The sequence below is a fragment of the Coffea eugenioides genome, chromosome 2 (genome assembly GCF_003713205.1).
Source record: "Coffea eugenioides isolate CCC68of chromosome 2, Ceug_1.0, whole genome shotgun sequence".
NCBI classification, from domain to species: Eukaryota; Viridiplantae; Streptophyta; class Magnoliopsida; order Gentianales; family Rubiaceae; genus Coffea; species Coffea eugenioides.
The window spans coordinates 197,788-217,425 of record NC_040036.1 but is presented as its reverse complement, the minus strand read 5'-3'; the positions used below and the strand labels follow the sequence as shown (position 1 = coordinate 217,425).

Sequence of the window (19,638 nt, the reverse complement as noted above, 5' to 3'; positions counted from 1 at the left end):
TTTGTTTTTAACCCTTTTTATAGACGATCTATATACTTTTTTTTAACACTAGCAAATTTAGATTGTATCATACAATATGAATTCAAATTTAAAATTTAAATCATGTATATATAACATATATTTAAAATTGCTAATATAAAAAAATTACTATATTATTAATGTATAAAAATTAATTCTTTTTAATTATTTTTTTAAATATGCAGTACCCCAATTTTTCAGTCATAATAAAGATTTATGCAAATTACCAATGTACAAAGTTGATTTACAATGCCACGTTCTCGAAATACTCCATGCTACGTCCCACTTTCAGGGGGTAAAGTGTCATTAAGCCTAACAAATGTGGGGTAAGTAGTAATTTCAACTGTGGCCGGTGTCTGCAAAATAGGGAGAATTAGTAAGGCCGTAGCGGTTGTGGAAGGCAGGGCAGTAGAGTAATTTAAGTTGTAGACTTGTAGTCCAGTCAGTTGAGGAGTCCGGCGGCCAAACGCAACAAAACTTGACGACGACATTCTTGTCGATCGGCCGGGCCTATTCTGCCAATGCGCTGCTAGTTTATTTTTATCTTTTGTTGCATCGATTGAAGGTACTTGCAACTTCTGGTTATTTATCATTATTGCTGCTGCTTTGCTTGCTTCTTCACGTTTTACATATTACTCCACTTGAATACTTTTGTTGTATTTGCTATCCCTCTTTGATTTCGACTCTTTATCTATTCTCCAATTCAGCTTTCGTGCTGTGTTATCTTCACGTTTCGGATTTTTTTTTTTTTTTTTTGGCGTTTGCTATTTCGAAATATAATAGTAATCTAGGTTAATTAGCCAACAAACATATTTCTATATGTCTTTTGGAGAAAATTGATTGAATCAATATGATCTGAACTTTCTTTATCGCCATTGTGATTGGAATTGAAAATGTCCAGGGTTCACATGGATTCTCTGCACTAGAAATAAATATAGGAGAGTATTTTTCCAATTTTGCGTTTTACACTGGTTCTTGTTACGGGTGAAAAAAAGAAAACAAAAGAAAAGATTTTCCTCATCTGACTAGTAAAACTCGAGGAAAGAAAGAGTCTCCGACATCTAATTTTTTCCATTAGTGATTGTATTTGCTATGGTTACTCTCCCCAAATTGCTCATTTAACAAGACTTTGTGATTGGGTGCAGCAGGGAGACTCGGGGTTCTATTGCCTGCTTCTTTTGCCCCATTGGATATGATAGACATGACATGGCTCAGTGCCTTCTTACTTGGAGCTGGCTGTCTTGCTTTCGGCTACCTCATTGGCATCCGACATTCTGCTCGTCTATTTCGTTCCACTGCAGCCTTAACTGACACTGGTACACCTATCACTTACCGGAAAAACAACAACCAGCTCAAACCAGCCATCGAGATTGAAAAGCTAGCTGACATACTTGAAGATTTTAAAATGGTCCATCTCTGGTCTTCTCTGAAGATTTGCGTGTCCTTACTTGCATTCCAGCAGGCCCCAGTGTGCTCTCGACTTGTGCTGCTTTTTTTTTTTTCTGCATAAAGAATCCACTAGCTCATTTGCTCTTCTTTTCCCAATCATATGTAGGTTCTGGTTGTCCGGAATGACTTAAAGATGGGGAAGGGGAAAATTGCAGCTCAATGCAGGTGCGAATCATTTCCTACCAATTCAGGCTTTCTCTGGCCTCTAGACATGTGTGGTAATAATTTGACAAGTGCAAGGGTGATGTCCCTTTGGGAAATGTGCATGTTGATGAATACACTAACATAGTTCATAGAATGAATATTGAGTTTCTCTCATGTGCTTTAATCTTGTTTTGTGATGTAATTGGTTCTTACTTTCTGTCAAACAATTTTTGAATCATAGTCATGCAACCTTGGGTCTCTACAAAAAGATCCTTCATCGGGCACCAAAAGCTTTGAACAGGTAAATTCCTAGGTAATCCCTGCTTGGGCTGGCTCTAGTCAAGAGGCACTGTGTATGTTTTAAATGCGTGATCCCTTTTAGGCTTTTCTGATGTGCAGGTGGGAGATGTGTGGGCAGGTTAAAGTGGTTGTGAAAATTGAAAGTGAAGATGAGATGCTGGTTTTACAGGTGAGTATTTTGCATTTTCATCATTGACATGGCAGAAACATAATATCTGTCTCATGGTTGGTTAACTTTTTTAAAATCATTCTACCGCTTTGACTATAGCACTTGCTTGGCTGCCATAGTTGCCTCTGCTAGGTGTAGTTGGATTTGCAATCCATTGAAGAAGTTAACAAAATAATTGCTCAGTTGAGATCTTATATTTGTTTTTCATGTCAAAACGCCCTAACTGACATTTTTTTTTGTAAGCCTTAACTGATATTTACTATTGTGTAAACTGACAGGAAAGGGCAAAGGCACTCAGTTTACCAACGCACGTTACAGTTGATGCGGGTAGAACACAGATTGCACCAAGTGAGTGGCTAAGTTACCTCCTGTTCTGTGATTCTCCGTTCTTTTATATTTGTCCAATTTTAAGAGGAGATGCCTACTCTTTTGCATTTCTTTTTGGAAGCGTTCTGACAGAGCTCCTTGAATAGTGTGCCTTGCAAGTTGCAACTCCCCCAGAATTATGAACCCCCTCTTACCAAAAAAAAAACTGGGAGCAGCATTGAAGGAAAAAGTTAAATAGGTCAAAGAAAACAAAAATCTAGGTTTACTTTTTTTCTTTTTCTTTTTTCCTAAATGATAAGAATCTAGGTATGCTTAATGTCCTGATTTGTGAAATCTGAATAATGTTCTAGACATAATTATAGACTGAAGCCGAGGGACTTGGACATTGTTTGCAGGAAGAACGAAGAGGACATCCTTGTAGAAAGACACTGGATTTATTAAGAGAGGCTGTAAAGATTTTATAGTTGAGAGGCGTATCTAATAAAGCAATCAATTAGTTTAATATATATATATATATATATATATATATATATATTGACACACACACATATATATAAATCATGCTTTAAGCAACTGATTTCTATTTTGTGAGTTCTACTTGGAATTAGACAGAGGTATAGGAATATAATTGATAGGATTTTGCTTTGCAGTGACTAGTCAAATTCCACAGTGTCTTAAGTTGTCATGGTTAAGGAAATCATATCAAGCGACTTGCTTTTGGAATTCATGTTTTTGGAGTAGATTAGTCCGTTATGGCAGATCTGTAATGATGTCTACCCTGTTTGCTGCCAATTTAGCTGTCTTTGCATAGGCGTGCTCCTATTGTCTTTGGATTAATTGAAGCAATGCCTAATTATTTCTCTTTCTCTGCTTTACAACAGATTCGAGGACCGTGATGTCTATTTTGGGTGAGTTTTTCTTGTTCTGATATCTATACTGTTCAAGCCTTGTATTTGAATTTGTTGTACGAGTATTTTGCTAGCCTTCAAACCATGAACATCCTTGAAATTGATTGCTGTATGTGCAGGACCTGCTGACATGGTGGACGATGTTACTGGTGGATTAAAACTTTTGTAGCGGAATGGGAAGTGTTCACTTCTGGTAGACGAGACGTGCGACCTGTTTGAAGGACGAATCTGAGCTGTATCAAGCAGGTACAGACAGAAGGTCTAGCACTCCCGGCGGGGAGCGGGCGGTTTGATGGCTGCTTTCTGACCTCGTCTCAAGATGACGATGACGAAAGATTTCCCATTCTGCGGGGATAGAATCTGTTCTTCTAGTCTGTGAGTTGCAGGTTTTCTTTTCTTGATAAGAAAATGTTGCAAATAAGATTGATATTGGCATGGCTGTTCCTTGTCCAATTGTGCCAAGATTAATGATGATTGATAAAATGTGAAAAAGTAATCCGTCAATGAATTTACAGTTGAAAGGACACTTTGAATGAATGAGTCACTGCAAATGCAATGAAAAAAAAAATATTATATTCATCTTCCGTCTTCCACAGATAACAACCAACGTCTCATTTGTCGCTCAACCTCCCGGTGGATTCCTTTCTCCTGCTCGAACATTTTTGCCACATCCTCCATTTCTCGTATGTCATCTCGAATGAAAAGATTACAGCTGCTCCCACATGGGCATTTAGAAATGAGGCTTCCTGCACAATATGTATGGTAACCACTCAATAATTAAGCAAGTGCTGCTGATTATATAGCTTCACCAACCAAGAAATTCTGATTTATTTATGAGAATGCAACTGCAGTACGAAGTAGGAGAAAACCCGAATCATAGTTAGTATGGTATGATTTCAGACCAATAAATAAAATAAAGTTTTTGGGAAGGGGAGTACCATGGAAGAGGCAAATGGGATCAGTATAACAGTTGCACATCAGGTGTCCAAGATAACATTCCCGTCTGCAAATGATGCAGAAGATGGTTCCCTGAGACTTTGGATGTATATTCACTGATGGTCTTGATTTCTTTATGCTCCACCGGGCATACTGATGCAATCTCAATAGGCAAGCAAATGAAATCTTCAAACAACGAAGAGGGACCAAATCGGCATTCTCCTTAATTTCATACTCCGAAACTAGCATTGCTTCTTTGCAAAGCAGCTCTTCATAAGGAATAACCGGCATTTTTCTAAGGCGGGCGTAACGATGGCTAGCTTCGGCTCCAAAAGGATACCAATCAGCAGCTGCAAAATTTACTGCCTCACCACAGTTGAAGCCTGCAGAAAACAGGATGAGAAAATGCAATCACCAGAGTTATATATCTCGGTACGTCCTACCATGAACGAACAGCAGCATACCATGACTAAATCCAGCGTGATATGCTCTTGGAAAGGTAATCACAAACTCCCCTGGCATTTGCACAGCCTTGTAAACAGGGACGCCATGCTGAAGCAAAATTTTGGGAGGAAACAGGGTTGTTTTCTCTGCAAGAACATTGAAAGCTCCATCCTCTCCATCTACAGACAGGAGACGGTCATATACGCAATGCTGGACGACGTTCTCAAACTGAAGTGCTGCATTACTAGGAACCCCGTACCAAGTCTTAGGCGCCCCACAATGATGGTAATTAATGCTACAGGAGAAGATAAAGTTAGGATGATAAGTTGAAAGATGAGACCATTAATGAGAATATTCTGACTGATGGAAAGAACCTGTAGAGATAATGATCCTCAACGTGCCATGCAAACATGCTAAAGAGCATTCCTATGTACAGCATGGGATCCGTTACTCCCTGAAAATAAGGGTTATCTGGTAAGGCCAAAGGAAGTTGCTGTGATACTTGAACATTGTTCAGCTTTGATAATGAATTACCGGGATTGCATTTTCCAGCAAACGCAATGTGCACCAATGCAGGCGCGGAAGTTCCTAAAAAGAAAGATTCCATCAAAGGCAGAAGTGGAAAAGAGACCCGCGCTTCCTCCCCCCGCCGGGGGGGAAGAAAGGAAAGTCTGGCGAGATTGCTACATTACTCAAAGCACAACCAAACACAAGGTGCAAAAATTTAGGACAGCGAAATGCTACCTTCAAGTTCCATTTACTTCCTGAAAGAGGATCACCAGAAGAACGTGAGAAAGCACTACCATCAACATTAATTGCATACTCAACAGTTCCTCTCTTTCCTTTTTCCATTTGGTTCCAGAATTCCCTTTCCAAATATGCCGAAGGGAGACATCCAGAAACGCAATATTTTCGAGCCGCTTCCTGGTTGGCCATGCTCTCAAAGTTGCGAAGAGTATAATTCCTAGATGATAGCCAAAGTACAAAACAGGTAGATATGATCTTCAGAAGATGATAAAAAAGGTTCAAATAGATTTGACAACCAAACAATGATACTATCAATCAAGGGATAATTTTCCCACTCCAAAGTTCAAGCCCTGTGTCCCTATCAAAATTCAATTAGACAACATAGTTGATAGTACCTTCCTCTGAAATGGAAACTAATCTTGTCATCATTATCCCATGTTGCAAGCCTTAAAGGTTGCACTTGAGTTGTGAATTTGAAACCTTTTTTCTCCTTCATCAGCACCACACCAGCAGGGATAGATGAAATCAGGGGAGAAACCACCTTACAAATTCCTGGGATTCACTTTTGCATTTGAGTCAACATGAAAGACAATAAACTCCAGACAAGAAGAAACTCGTAGTTGTTGCAAATTCATGCATGAGTACGTCTGCAATTCTGCATGCTACTTCGACATAACGGTTTCTTATCTAGTAAAGTAGGAACCAAATGATCAGTTAACGGTGACAGGATTTTGAATGTTATTAGTACCATATTTTGATGCTTCTGGGGCAATCTTCTGCAGGTATACAAATGGATCGTCAAATTCATCCGTTGATGGATGATACACAGGACAGTGATGGATTTTGTCCATCCATCCGGGATTAAATGACCCTGCCAACTCATCTTCTTCTTGGGATCCTGAAGAACATTTGGTAAGAACGGCTTCCTGAAGAAGATGCAGTGAAGAAGAAGAATTGCGAGTGGAGTGGAGTCTCCTTTTGGGCTTTGTGCTGGTAAGTGCAGGGATAACTATGGAGGGGCGGTCTTGCTTAAGCCTTTCATTATGAGGATTGGTCCCAGAAGATAAGGTATGCCTGGCTTTCAACTGACACATAAACTAAGAAGCGGTTAGATTGACTTATTAAAGCGAATCCCTTAAATTCCTGCACAGTTGACTCTGGAGGAAAAGGCCCGCCGCCCCCGGGGGGGAGGGGGGTGGGTTATCAAAATCACAGGGGAAGTATTTCAAATGCAAGAACATCAAGGCAATCATATAAACTTAAGTCGGTGCAAGACAGCCAAAAGAGAGACTATGGGATGCATTTTGTGAGCAAAGGATGGAGAGATCAAAGGCTTAATTAAAGAGAAAAAAAAAAAGGAGATGGATCAACTTAATCATTCATGATTCAACATCCAAAGATCATCAACGGAGTGTTGATGTCTAGAAGGAAATCAGGAATCGATCCATTTATGATGTCTAGTTCATGCTAAAAAAGGGAAAACATGGTCAATGATCCAGTAAACAATTGCTGTCTAGTACTTCAACGCAGACAATCAGTAAGAGTTCCCCGAGACTTGCCCCCAAATTTCTACGAGATCAGACAAGTACTAGTAGTATTAGCATATTCTTTCAAGAAATATAAAAAAGAAGACAAAAATCCACATGGAAATCAGAGTCGATATAGCAGGTTTCATATTAAGTAGAAAGAAAAATTTCAAAATGAAGCAAAAGGGCCGCAAGCACGCATACAAAGAATCAGTCTCAGTGTGGAATCAAGTGTCAAAACGAAACGGAAGAACATAGGAAAAGGAAATTCAAAAGGGGAGATCGGGCGTAGTGTCAAATTTCAGTACCGTCTTCTTCTGTACCGTCTTCTTCTGCTTCATCATTGACATCCTTCAAACGATTCCCTTTCTTCTTCTTTTTTTTTCCTTCTTTTTCTTTTGGTAGCAGGGGAAATGGCGGGTAGCGAAAAATTGTAATTGGAGAGAGATTCAATATCACTAATTAACTGCTTCAGAAAAGCAGAAATGAGAGAGAGAGCTTGTATGAAACAGAGAACATGTTGGAGAAGAAGCGTCCCCAGTTTTCAGGGGGTTGGATGTTGGGCTGGCGCCTTTCCGAACTTTTAAAAAAAACAAATAACAATAACAATAAGGGGTAACAAAAAAAAAAACAGGAACTTTTGAAACTATATAGGTTCGGGTTTGGCCCGTTTGACGCGATGTTCCGCGTCTCGTTTGGGATTTTCGGGTTTTGTATTTTTTTTTCGGTGGAGTGATTCGCAGTTACCATGACCACTAAAAATTTCAAAGTCGCCACTTCATCAAAATTAAAGGTCAATCCTAATATTCTTGTAAGTCGTAGTACAATAGTAAGTAGTAACTAATGGAAGAAAGGCACACCTTTGTGTGTCTGCAAATTAAATGAAAAATTATTAAGCCAATATATATATATATATATATATATAAACTTTGGTAACTTCTCTTCAATCAACCCCATTTAACGAGTAGAGTGATATGTCAATAGCTTCCAATTGTCAGGCGAGGATTTTTAAGGTTTTTTCCAGTATTAGGTTTAGGGTTCGCATTCTGTACGTGATAGTTAATAATGGGAATGGTGTGGGGGGAAGGGTGGAAGGGAAAAAAAAAAAAATGGAATCCCACCCCCTACTACAAATATATATAGAATGAATTAGTTATTCTCTAGTCCTCTTCGTAAATTTCATGGTAATACAACTTGAGTTCTATGCTTGAAATGACCAGAAATTATCTGTTTGAAAACATACCATTTGATTTATACTTTTTAATATCTGGCAAGCACCTTAAAAAAAAAAGTAAAAAATTTCTATAAGCACATTTTGTAAGTGTATCTTCTATTATTCTCAATTTTTAAAATAAAGTTTTATTAAAATGATTTTCAATTGTATCTTAATTTGAGAGTGGAGATACATTCATAAGAAAAATAGGAATGTTGCAAATCCTGTAATTTTGAAAATTACACATTACTTTTGATCATTAGTTTTCCTAAATCTATGATTGTTTCTATCTCATTTTCTTGGCACTTTAGGAATTTCCCCCCTTGAGCTTTTTTACACTTTCACGAATTTTTAAAATATCAAACAACGTAAAAATAATGATGGAGAGAGTTTGTATATGTTTGTGAACGAGGTTTAGGACGAAACTAGAAGATTTACGTTGACGGGGCAAAGTTCAACAAATCTAAACTTAAGTGTATGATATAAGATATTCTAGAGTTGTTATGGGGTTAAAAGTTTAAATTTCTAAAGAACAACTCTAAAGATTATCTCAGTTTCCTATATAAGCAAAATCCAACTTTCTAAAAATAAAATTTTGTGTTTGGATTGCATTTTCCATGATTTTTCATGGAAAAATTACTGTAGAGATTTGATGTATGTGAGGGAAAAAGGTAATAGGGAAATGTGATCACGGAAAACGATGTAATTTTCCGACGGAAAACTGCAATCCAAACAAGGTAATTAATTTTTAAGAACATCTTTACGAATCTTCAATTTCCTAGGGGAGCAAAATAAGAATCCTAGCCCTCCTTTGTCCGGCTTTGTGTGTGATACTGCAAGAATCCGGCCTTGTTTGGATTGCCGGTTTCCGTCGAAAAATTACGTCGTTTTCCGTGATCACATTTCCCTATTACCTTTTTTCCTCACATACATCAAATCGCTACAGTAATTTTTCCATGAAAAATCACGAAAAATGCAATCCAAACACAACCTAAGAGTCCTTGCGTGTACATGTTGATTTTTTGCGCATCAAACTCCACCTAAGAATTTCTCAAAAAAAAAAACTCCATAAGAACACCAAGTTGATTTTTTGGACACAAACAAAATGGACGCATTTATTTATTTCATTTTTCCTTTTTTTTTTTTTTTGGTTTTCTAGCCCCATTAAAAATTTTATTTGTGTTTTCTTATAAGAAATCAGAAGAATCGTTCTAGACGATTTTTTGTCTAATTCAATAAGAAATCTGTCATTTAGAGCAGTTTACAAAATATATATATTAAAAAGATTATGAAAAATTGAAGCCAAAAATTCTGTAAGAATAATACTACTGTAGAATATCATGTGATGCTCAAAACTTTATATAGAGATTAAGACATTGAAATTTTAGAATTGTCTTGTGATATCATCACAATATTCCAGCCATGAACAAATTAATAATATTTATTATAAGACACAAAAGTAAGAACAATAAAAAAAATAAATTATTGTATAGGTCAGTCCGAAGTCCCAACTCCAAAAGGCAAAAGGCCGAAAAAATATTGAAACAGACAAAAGGCGAGAGACAGAGGAAGCTTCCTGACTTGGCTGCTTTGTGGATGTGCAATTGCGCGCAGCAGCAACAGCAACAGCAAGCAATCAACCAACCCAAAAAAAAAAAAGAAAAAAACCTATGAAATTAATAATGGTAGCAGAGCCTGGCGAGCAGCACGCTACATATATGATATAACTTCTTTTTTAAAAATAAAAAATTATAGTACCAATCATTTCTCACAAATCATTATTAAATTGTTAGTCATGCCCCAGTTAATGTTTAATTGTTTTATGTTTATGAATGCATAAATACATCATCAATAATATTTTTATATTATTCATATTTATATTAAAAAAAAATTAGAGTTTCTAAATTTTAATTCCCTCCCTATCCGATCCACCTTTTTAAATTCCCCTCTTCCCGGGCCGGGAAGGAATTCTCCTAATTTTTTTTGTTTCCCGGAAGTCGTTGTCCTTCCTCTCCTACCTCAACTGCTAAGTTTGAGACCGGCTACAGAAGCCAGAGATTAGGAGAGGACCTTGAAACTTGTGGAATATTTATGAGTTTGCAGACTACTGAACGGGAATCCTTTTTTTTTTTGCTAGTACTTGAAAGTTGGCGACTCTCCTTCTGGCGGGCCTGATACTTGACGGAAGAAGGGGGGCGGGGGAAAAAACTAAAAAGATGAGTTTTGAAGATCTTGAGTTCGGCCGGTCGATGACGATACGTGGTGATCAGACGAAGCAAGACTGTAGTCGGGCGCTGGCCGGCGATGTCTTTCGAATCAAAACAGCCCTGGCTGCCTTTCAACGCCTCGTTTACAACCTTGGAACTCCTAAGGACACCCCTCACCTCCGCCACAAACTGTATATAATTTTAATATATCCCTCTTTCATCATCTGAACAGTTAGTTTCCTCTGAATCTTTCCACTAATGTCCGTATTAATTTGCAGGCATACATCAGTGCTACAAATTGGGCAATTGCTCGAGGATGCTTCAGCCAAGCTTAAGCAATCTACCCAAACTCACCCTCATGCTCCAGACGCTGTAAGTTTTTGTCCTTGGGCTGCCACTGCCTGTCCAATTCTCTACATTTTTCAGGTCGATTTCCCCCTGCCCCTAACTCCATCTTTATTAGTACTAGTATGGAGTAAAATCAGAGAATATTTGCCAAACGAAAATTGCATCTTCTGCTGATTAAAATGACTGACAAAGGGTATGGACTATGGAGGGTACGGGGAAGCTACTCGCCAATATGGCTTCGAGAGTTTGAAAGACTGTTGCATTGCTTCATTTATTTATTTTATCATGCATGCGTAAATGCCTGTCACAACTTATCAAAGAAGAAGAACAGCATCTTAAATTGTCTCACCTCATGGAGAGAATGCCGCCATCATACTCCTAGCGACTGCTGCATCAGATGCCTTCCTTTATAAAAAGAAAAACTTTATGTTTTGGATTAGATGAAGGAAACTGCTTTACATGATTACCGCCAAAACGTATAGCATACATTTCAAAGTGGCCTAGGAATTTCTTAAGAGGTCAGGCGTAAAAAATGCTCTTGCAAAGAACCTTCCCTCGGATCTCCCTCTCATGCTTGTCTGCTCGCCTTGTCCGTGTTGGGATTGAACATTGTGTTGCGGCTCAGTCATTCTTCTGCCTTTGTGTCAACATCAGGCCAGCAAGAAGATTTTTGATGAGAAGCTTGCGAAAGAGATTGCATACATTCATAGAGAGTTTCAAAAAGCCCAAAGGCTTGCAGCAGAGAGGGAATCAGCTTATGCTCCTTTGACTCCCCACCAAATTGTGTCATACAGGTAACTTTTTGGGATGCATAATCCCAAACTCTGGAATTTGATAGAAAATTTAAAATAACAGAAACTGTTAACGTGTATCCTGTTTGAGTTCCGTGTTGTTGAAATATGTGCCTTATATTTTAACTGTCAAGTCGTTCAAGAGCCTTAGAAGAAGAAGAATCCTATGCAGTTGATTAGATGAACAAAAACTTAAAAAGATTGCTGAAACTCTACTCTCTTTGGTCCCTCTTTAAAGGCCCAATTAGTGCTTTGCAATTGACACAAGAGATTTCAAATTTTATCTCTTCTAACAATTGCTACCGTAGCTCACTTTATTATCTCTTACGGGGTGCATTTTGATTTGTAGAGATAATGCGTAAAAAACACTTTGAATGGCTCTTAGCATGTTCACCTCAATGTTGCAAATGAAACACAACTTAATTATGCTGGAAATGCCCAAGGGCCACCTGAATGGAAAAGAAATTTGGAGCTATTCCTTTTACTTAGTTTAGTGCTATTCTTTTGGTAGAAAAATCCTCATGCCCTTTATGTATACTAATCATAAACCTGCAGTATTTGCTTGATGCTATGCACTTCATATTATGCGATTTGTTTGCAGTGATAGCCCCAGTGAACCGGATATGAAGTCGATGAGGAGTAAAGAGCATGCGTCTCTTATGATCGATGCAAGAAGGTAAAAAGAAAAGACGCTATGGGTAAACCTGGTACTGGTGCAGATATTTGATTGCATGACTATTGAAGCACTGGGTCAATCCCCATGCGTTCAATTCCAAATCGAAATTTGCTGTTACTATTTTCTTATTTTCCCCAGTGTCTTCTTAAACGATGGATGACGACCTCTGGTTGGTTGTAAATTGGATCTATTTCATACACGGGCTTGTGAAGATAATAGTAATGAAAAATGCATGGCACTGAATTGTTACTGGATCCATGAGTACATCCTACTGCCGCCATGTTAAGAAGCTGTTGTTGGAGTATGAACATATTATTGCGTCTCATGTTAGTTTGGCCTATTTGATTTGGTTTCAGTCAGGACGTGATTAATATGGAAAGCGAAATAGTACTGAATGAAGCCATAATAGAAGAAAGGGACCAAGGCATCAAAGAAATCCAGCAGCAGATTGGTGAGGTGAATGAGATATTCAGGGATTTAGCTGTTCTCGTACGTGAACAAGGAGCTATGATTGGTTAGTCACATGCACTTGTGTTCGTTCACCTGATTTCTATCCACAGTTCTTTTTTTTTTTTTTCCCGGTTTTTGGGAATGGGGGAAGACTGGAGAGGAGGAGGGAAGGCGTTAAAACTTAAAAGAGCGCTACTGCAAGTGGTGGTAATGGTTTTCCATTGTTCAGATGATATCGATACAAATATTGAAGGCTGCCGAGATGCTATTGATCAAGGCACTTCAGAACTCACAAAAGCATCATCCAAGATCCAACGATCTAATTCCTCTACGGTGAGTGCCTCCTCCTCCTCGCTTTTGTTGTTTGTAACTTTGTAGTGTGTGTGTGTTTCTTTTGCCTGTTCCAACTTTTGTGTAATTGAGTTGGGGTGGGAAGCCTCACATCACATCACATCACATCCAAAAATAACTTTGGTGTTTTAAAATTTGTAGAAGTGTTTAGTAGTGGTGATTTTTGGAATCATCCTTCTCATCGTCGTAGTCGTGGTGGCGGCGTGATGGATGAGTTTATGTCGAATCGAAGGAAAACTAGAATCGGCCGTCCAACTCTGCCAGTGCCTCATCAAGTCCGCTTGTGAATTGTGATGCTCGCTCCTCTTCGCAGAGGCATTTCGCCCGTTTTTTAACATAATAATAATAATAATCAAGATGGTGAAGCCAGCCAGCCTCCCTCTTGCCCTCGGAATATACTCTCTGTTAGTGGGAAGATAGGATATGTTCTTTACGTCTCTGCACCAATTGGAAATAAAATCATAGACTTTCGTCACCTGTTATTTTCTTTCATTCAACACCTACAACATCCCAAAAAAAAAAAAAAAATACAACTGGACTTGTGCTTCTGTTGCTGGCATCAAAATATATAATAACTTGTGAAGCCACGAATCCCGATGTGGATGCCATGCTAGTATTTTTCGTTTTTCTTTCCACGAGAGAGAGAGAGAGAGAGAGAGTCTAGCAAAGAATTAATCACAATAAAAACTATTAAAAAGTCGATATAATTTTAATAATATTTCTCGTAATACCATTTAACACCCTTTAAATTTTTAAATCTCACTTACTTTCCTTAAATTGACATTTTTTAATAATATTTTAGTTCCTTTTGGAGGAAATGCAAGAAAGATAAAATTATGCTATGACATTCTTAGATGTGTATTTGGTCATTAGATCATTTTTAGTAACATTTTTAATTCTGACTTATTTGTAACCTTTTTTTTTTTCTATATGCGGGATTTATATTACAAACTACAAGTATAAAGAGATTATTTTAATTTTTGGTATAACTTAAATTACATAATATATTATACATATATTTTTTAAAAAATTTCTTGACTCCTCATAAATATTCCAAAAAAATTTTCAAAAATGTTAATTATTTAAAGAAATCTTTTTAAATAGTTGACTTTTATTAGATTTTAATTTACTCGTGTTGTTGCTGTCTCACTATCACCTCAATACAAAAAAGTATGAACCAATATTGGGTAGCGGTTTATTATTATTATTATTATCTACGTTCTTTGGTTTGAAATTCTTTTTGATAATTTTTTAAATCAAAATTATCCCTAAAAAGTAGAAAAAAGTACTGTGGCAGTAGTTAGGAGTATAGTTATTAAACTCGACCAGATCCAGCAGTTGAACCGATCAAACCCATGGACCCGTCATGGAGTCGGGCTGAGTTAGCAATTGGATCGGAGTTGCAGATGATTCGTTTTGAACAGTTTGACTCGGACAGTGGAATTGTTGACCTATTAAATCTAGCGGGTTTTGAAAATTTTTTTGATTTCACCCTTTTGCTCAATTTTTTAATTTGATTAACCATACCAACATGGGCGTTGTCGTCTTATTGACAATTAGATGAGAAAATTAAAAAGGGATATTAGGGTTTCTTTTTTTGTTTGACACTTAGATTTATCATTTATGTTTGTGTATATTATCAATATGAATTCATGAACTAAAGAACACGTATGTGTATGGTTTGTGTATATGAACTATGAAATATGAATAGATTATAATTTGCTAACATTTAAGAATTTATATTATAATTTATATATTTATTTAATTATATTATATTTTTTTATTATACATTGTGACCCAACTATGCTGGTTTTTTTTTTTAATGAATAATAACTATGGTTAGGAGGACTGGAGGAGCCAAGTGCAGGTACAATTGGGGAACACACGCGGCGGCGCACCATGGAGGCAGGGAGTATGGAGGGTAACTTAGGGGTGTTGGGGTGGTCCCACTTATTACTATCAAGAGTATATCCCTCCCCTCCCCTCTGGTTGGGTATCCGGAAAGGAAAGGCCGAGGAGGTGGAAGCTCTGACGATGCTGGTAATACCAACAACACCACCGCTACCACGCCACCATTCCTTCCTTTTTCCCAACAGAAGTACCTCTCCTACTCCTACTACTACTGGTGGTGATAGCAGCAATTCCAGGAGGTGGGGGTGCTCGTGCTCTGCTACTGCTACTGCTCCCAAGTCTCCTCTGCACCACCGCCTCTTCATGTACAGCAGCAGCAACAACAACATTCAGATGATGAGACTCAGACCTCCTCCTCCTCCTCGCCGTGTCCCTGGAGGCTGTTGCAAAAGAAGAAGACTAGTATTTTCATGTATGGTTACCGACCCAGATTGTTTCCAAGTAGGCCGGCTTATTGGTACCTATGGTTTCATGAATATCACCAGGTCCTCCCTCCCAAACTAACCATTATCCTCCATCTTATATTATACTATTCTTCATCAACTTCCCACTCCCCTCCTCCTCCTCCTCCTCCTCCTACTACAACTGCTCACTTGTATCATCCTATCCCTAATCACTTTATAGGCTATCTATTCCACTTACTTACTAGTTCTGGTACACTACTGCTGTTAAAGAATAACAATAACAAAGAAAGTTATATATGTATACTCCATATGATCAAAATGCGCCCTGTTTTATTTTATTTTATTTTTATTAAAATTTTTTTGGGCAGTTACTCAGGCTTGCGATCCGAAGGGATGCTGGGCAGTGCTCCCCTCCAGCCTGAAGATTCTGGAATATTTGGGTCTTTCAAAGTTCAGGATGTCGGTGAAGGCAACTTCCAGATTAGGTAAATCAAGTAGTACCAATTACCAACCTCAGTCACTCCTTCCTCTCCCTCTCTTTTTTTTTTTTCCTACTTATTCACTTCTGCTGCTAATTTACTCCCTTTCCCTCCTTTTTTCCCCCCTTCTTGTCTTCCCCTGGAGGCTGGAGCTTCAAGAAATGCGCACCCCAAGTTACCCTACATAATTACCCACGTTCCATGCATACTACCCATTTCTGCTCTTTGTATTGTATTATACTCTGAACGTGTTGTACTGACTGCTTCTGATACTGCCCATCACCCAGCGCTTCTTTGCAGGCTTTATCAAGGCAGAATATCTCAAGGTCCCTTTCGAGGTACTCCCGTTGTTTTCAAGGTGACTCAACTCGTTCTGACACCTCCCTCCCTTGTTTTCCACCTATAGTTTTGTATTACAAGAAACTAGTAGCTGTAGTTGCAGCAGCAGCTCTTATTATTCATCTTCAAGATTCCAATACTGCACTAATTCGTTTCCACTGCGCTCTTCTCTCACTCACCCAAAAATCTAATTACAGCTTCCTTCTAGTCATATTCCCTTTGCCACCTCTTTTTGACGCCTTTACATATTTCTTCTCCCTTTGCTTCCCCTGCTTTTGCATGTTCAACGTCATCCTCTCTCTTTTTAACGCACTTTCTTGATTTTGCTTTCTGGAGTAACATTGACGACCTACCCCTCTGAACTGTCTTCATTTCAATTGCTACACATGACTCAACATATCTTTTGGGAATCTCAAGGAGCAGTGTTCAATTAGTGAAATGGTTCAGGCCCTTCACCCCAGAATTGCTCACGTATAGCTGTTTGAAGGTGGTCAATCCTTTTTTTTATCAGATCCATTGTATCTTTTCCGTCACTCTATTGAACAGGTATATCCTGGGCAACAAGTTGGTGGCATTGAAGCTGATATGATGGCTGCAAACGAGCTAAATGCCCATGCTTTCCTTCAGGTATAATCCCATCAGTTAGCTATCACTTGAGTTTTTTGATCAATATTAATGCCGTAAATTGGCTTCATTTGATGCTAGTTAATTATTCTTCATTCTTCCAGAGCAATCAAAACGATCCTTGTCAAAATATCCAGCTACTTGTTGGAGGATTTGAGACAAAAACAGGGGAGCAGGTCTGCTGCAATCCCACAATTTTTGCTTTTTATGTTTTTGGCGTCCATTAATCCCTGCATCATCTCTAATCTGCAGTGGCTGGCTTTCCGTAATGATGGTATATATAGTGCTGCAGACTATGCTAAAGTTTCAAGTCAGAGTATGTCGAAAGACCCTGATCACGGAGACAGTAGGTTTTGGAACCCTTTTGACAAAGACCTAACTCTAAGACGGAGGAGGTATTTTGTCACTAAGTTGTTCCAGGGTACCATGAGAGGCTTAGCATACATGCATGACAATGACAGACTACATCAGAGTCTTGGACCTTATTCAGTTGTTCTCAAGTACGCATTTGTATAATCTGGCTCCTGATTACTTGTTTTTGGCCGCCATTGTGTTTGTTTTCATTCATATGTCTGTACATCCCACCTCATCTTCTCTATGACAGTACAATGGTTGAGAAAGAGGCCGCTTACCTCGTTCCGAGGCTTCGGGATCTTGCCTTTGCAGTTGATGTAAGGTAATCCCATCGAAAGAGTTAACCTACAGCATATTCCACTATAAGCAGACTGACATTTCTTTGACCGAATCAAAATGCTAAGTATAAAAGGGGAATTTTATGTATTAATCAGAAGGACTGCCATTTCTTTGTTTAAGTACCTGCGCATTTGGAGTCTAACGGTTCCCATGAACATGTAGATACTTCTTTGGTTACATGGCACTTGATCTGGAATGTGGCTTTGTCAATGCGTGTAGATCTAAAATCCACTTGAGTGCTTGTTTCTTTCTTGCAATTACAAACAGCCACGGATAGCTGGTTATATTGAGATTTCTTGTGTAGCACCAATTTGGACAAGATGCTGCTGTTCCTTCATATTGTTCATTCCTTATTCTTGTGGGTTATATCATGATCAGGTTTGAAGTAAGCATCTGAGTCATTGGGAATAAGACTTGACATCTTAGCATGCCATACCTGTCCATGAACACTTTGTGTGGGGATCTCATTGCTACTAAACCAAGAAGGATCGGGCACTGTATTTATACCCATACAAGCAGATGGGTAGTATGTGCTGTGATCCAGAATGTCATACATAAAAACCTTACAACTAACAATCTTCAGGTTGCAAATAAGTTGTTGCAGTTGGTAGGATCTAGAAAACAAATGATCCAAGCTAGTTATTCCTGTGAGGCCATGGTCTAGTGGCTATGATTGAGGCCTGAGGAATTAGAGGTCTTGGTTTCAAATCCCCCTTCTTCCTCCCCGCGTCTTAAATCCTGCCCCTCCCTTGCTAATTTTTTTTAATAAAAAAAGCTAGTCATTCCTGTGTTCAAAGTCTTTTTCATGTATTTTCATATGGTTCACTATGTGATTTGCTTACTAAAGATTCTTTTAGGCGAATACAAGAGAGAAGGCGAACTGATTAACAATCTTTGGTGCTTGATAGGATATATTATTAATTTTGTATTTCTGTAACATGGCAAATTTGCTCAGCTCCTTGGCTTCCTAGGTATCCCCAGCTAGAAAATGATTCTGGGACACTATCAGAAGGACTTTGGAGACGGGCATCAGCTGCAGGAGCTTTCACTCCTATGGAGAAAAGGGCCTTTGGAATAGCAGATGACATGTGAAGAGTTGGACACTGACATTTCATTCTGTTGGATGATTAGATGCTACATCCTTTAAGGCATTGTTCTTTTGCACTTTGTAGATATGAAGCCGGACTACTTTTGGCCTACCTAGCTTTCCTTCCATTTTGTGAAGCTGGAACAGTGGATAGCCTATCACTGCAGGTGTGCCACTTTTATTGAATTGGATTGTTCAGTTCTTATGTGAATAAGAATCAGTTCTTCTGAAGTGATGGGTTGGTACCTCCCTTTTCTAATTTTTTTCGCGTCTTGAGTATGCAGAGGCTTCTGGAGAACACTTTCCAGCTTGATCTTGAAGCTACAAGAGAGTAAGAACGATTTTTCTGCAAAAATTGCAATCATTGAGAAGATAAATGAACGCTTGCAAGTACTGATGCATTTTAAATATAACACGTGGTGGTCGTGATGTACCAACAGAACCGGTTTTTGTGTTGCTTCTGTCAAACTGCATTCGAATGTGTCTACATGTAGGAAAGAACGCCCGTGCATATGGTTTCATTGTGCTTCGTTTCTGGCAGATACTGTTTAGCTGATGATCGATTGCTGGAAGGTGTCAGGTATCTGGATCTTAGGGATAATGCTGGTTGGGAATTACTGCAGGTGTGTGAAATGCATGCATGCATTGCTGCTGATTTGACACTTCTAACTGATGCCAATTATCTTTTAGATAGATAGAATAGCCATACAGGATATAGCTGCATCAGCTGAACTTGGGGCATGAAGCCGATCTGCTGCTATATCTATCGCACTAATGAAAAGTGGCTTCATTTATGTGGGCGTAGGCAATGCTCAATCGTGACTTCCGGAAGAGGCCAACTGCAGAAGCGGTATTGAACCATCGATTCTCGTCTGGCTCTAGCCTCTGAGTCCCGTCCGGTGGAGTTTATGCAGAAAGAAAACATGTTGTGTACTACTGAGGAGACCAGAGTACCGAAGTTGGAAGAAGGGCAAGGAGGAGAGCGCGAGTCTCTCAATTTCCTTCTTTTTTGTTCCTCATCTTGAGGTTGTGTGTCAAAAAATATGTCTCTATCGTTTTGTGAGAAAGTCATCGTTTGCAGCGACAGCTCGCAACAA

The 19,638-nt window shown here is 38.6% G+C and overlaps 4 protein-coding genes across 6 annotated transcripts; 3 read left to right on the top strand and 1 right to left on the bottom strand.

Annotated features, from left to right (window-relative positions):
- The first annotated feature begins 417 nt into the window (after positions 1-417).
- Positions 418-3,859, top strand: LOC113762084 (peptidyl-tRNA hydrolase 2, mitochondrial). Of its 3 annotated transcripts, none has more exons than XM_027305344.1 (8): positions 418-583; positions 1,167-1,426; positions 1,574-1,632; positions 1,853-1,912; positions 2,011-2,080; positions 2,359-2,428; positions 3,289-3,315; positions 3,435-3,859. In XM_027305344.1, exons 2-8 carry the CDS (start codon positions 1,211-1,213, stop codon positions 3,482-3,484), a joined length of 552 nt encoding a protein of 183 aa, XP_027161145.1. In that variant the 5' UTR covers positions 418-583; positions 1,167-1,210; the 3' UTR covers positions 3,485-3,859. The 3 variants fall into 3 exon arrangements, with proteins under 3 accessions (XP_027161145.1, XP_027161143.1, XP_027161144.1); XM_027305342.1 differs by having other exon boundaries at positions 1,167-1,486; XM_027305343.1 differs by having other exon boundaries at positions 1,164-1,486.
- Positions 3,860-3,891: 32 nt separating this feature from the next.
- On the bottom strand, positions 3,892-7,318 carry LOC113761797 (lysine-specific demethylase JMJ706-like). The gene is made up of 9 exons (XM_027304935.1): positions 7,277-7,318; positions 6,191-6,527; positions 5,838-5,994; positions 5,440-5,659; positions 5,230-5,283; positions 5,070-5,149; positions 4,716-4,990; positions 4,254-4,634; positions 3,892-4,061 (listed from the first exon to the last, which is right to left on the bottom strand). The coding sequence occupies exons 1-9, from the start codon at positions 7,316-7,318 to the stop codon at positions 3,892-3,894; spliced, it is 1,716 nt and encodes a 571-aa protein (XP_027160736.1).
- A 3,112-nt stretch (positions 7,319-10,430) lies between these two features.
- LOC113761788 (syntaxin-22) lies at positions 10,431-13,031 on the top strand. The gene is made up of 6 exons (XM_027304928.1): positions 10,431-10,579; positions 10,667-10,760; positions 11,391-11,530; positions 12,129-12,203; positions 12,560-12,717; positions 12,883-13,031. Exons 1-6 carry the CDS (start codon positions 10,431-10,433, stop codon positions 13,029-13,031), a joined length of 765 nt encoding a protein of 254 aa, XP_027160729.1.
- On the top strand, positions 12,920-19,638 carry LOC113761952. Its single transcript, XM_027305155.1, has 13 exons — positions 12,920-12,986; positions 14,848-15,400; positions 15,688-15,804; positions 16,099-16,156; positions 16,684-16,764; positions 16,866-16,937; positions 17,014-17,261; positions 17,366-17,437; positions 18,426-18,542; positions 18,627-18,708; positions 18,826-18,872; positions 19,083-19,164; positions 19,347-19,638. The coding sequence occupies exons 2-13, from the start codon at positions 14,904-14,906 to the stop codon at positions 19,428-19,430; spliced, it is 1,557 nt and encodes a 518-aa protein (XP_027160956.1). The 5' UTR covers positions 12,920-12,986; positions 14,848-14,903; the 3' UTR covers positions 19,431-19,638.

Coding starts and splice junctions, on each gene's coding strand:
- LOC113762084 (XM_027305342.1), top strand. CDS start 1,211: ATGATAGACATGACATGGCTCAGTGCCTTCTTACTTGGAGCTGGCTGT. Junction 2,081..2,358: donor ATGAGATGCTGGTTTTACAG/GTGAGTATTTTG, acceptor GTAAACTGACAG/GAAAGGGCAAAGGCACTCAG. Junction 2,429..3,288: donor TAGAACACAGATTGCACCAA/GTGAGTGGCTAA, acceptor GCTTTACAACAG/ATTCGAGGACCGTGATGTCT.
- LOC113761797 (XM_027304935.1), bottom strand. CDS start 7,318: ATGTCAATGATGAAGCAGAAGAAGACGGTACAGAAGAAGACG. Junction 5,660..5,837: donor AGTTTCCATTTCAGAGGAAG/GTACTATCAACT, acceptor GCTATCATCTAG/GAATTATACTCTTCGCAACT. Junction 4,991..5,069: donor GAGGATCATTATCTCTACAG/GTTCTTTCCATC, acceptor CTTCTCCTGTAG/CATTAATTACCATCATTGTG.
- LOC113761788 (XM_027304928.1), top strand. CDS start 10,431: ATGACGATACGTGGTGATCAGACGAAGCAAGACTGTAGTCGGGCGCTG. Junction 10,761..11,390: donor ACCCTCATGCTCCAGACGCT/GTAAGTTTTTGT, acceptor TGTCAACATCAG/GCCAGCAAGAAGATTTTTGA. Junction 12,718..12,882: donor TGAACAAGGAGCTATGATTG/GTTAGTCACATG, acceptor TCCATTGTTCAG/ATGATATCGATACAAATATT.
- LOC113761952 (XM_027305155.1), top strand. CDS start 14,904: ATGGAGGCAGGGAGTATGGAGGGTAACTTAGGGGTGTTGGGGTGGTCC. Junction 15,805..16,098: donor GAAGGCAACTTCCAGATTAG/GTAAATCAAGTA, acceptor GCTTCTTTGCAG/GCTTTATCAAGGCAGAATAT. Junction 17,438..18,425: donor GCCTTTGCAGTTGATGTAAG/GTAATCCCATCG, acceptor TTGGCTTCCTAG/GTATCCCCAGCTAGAAAATG.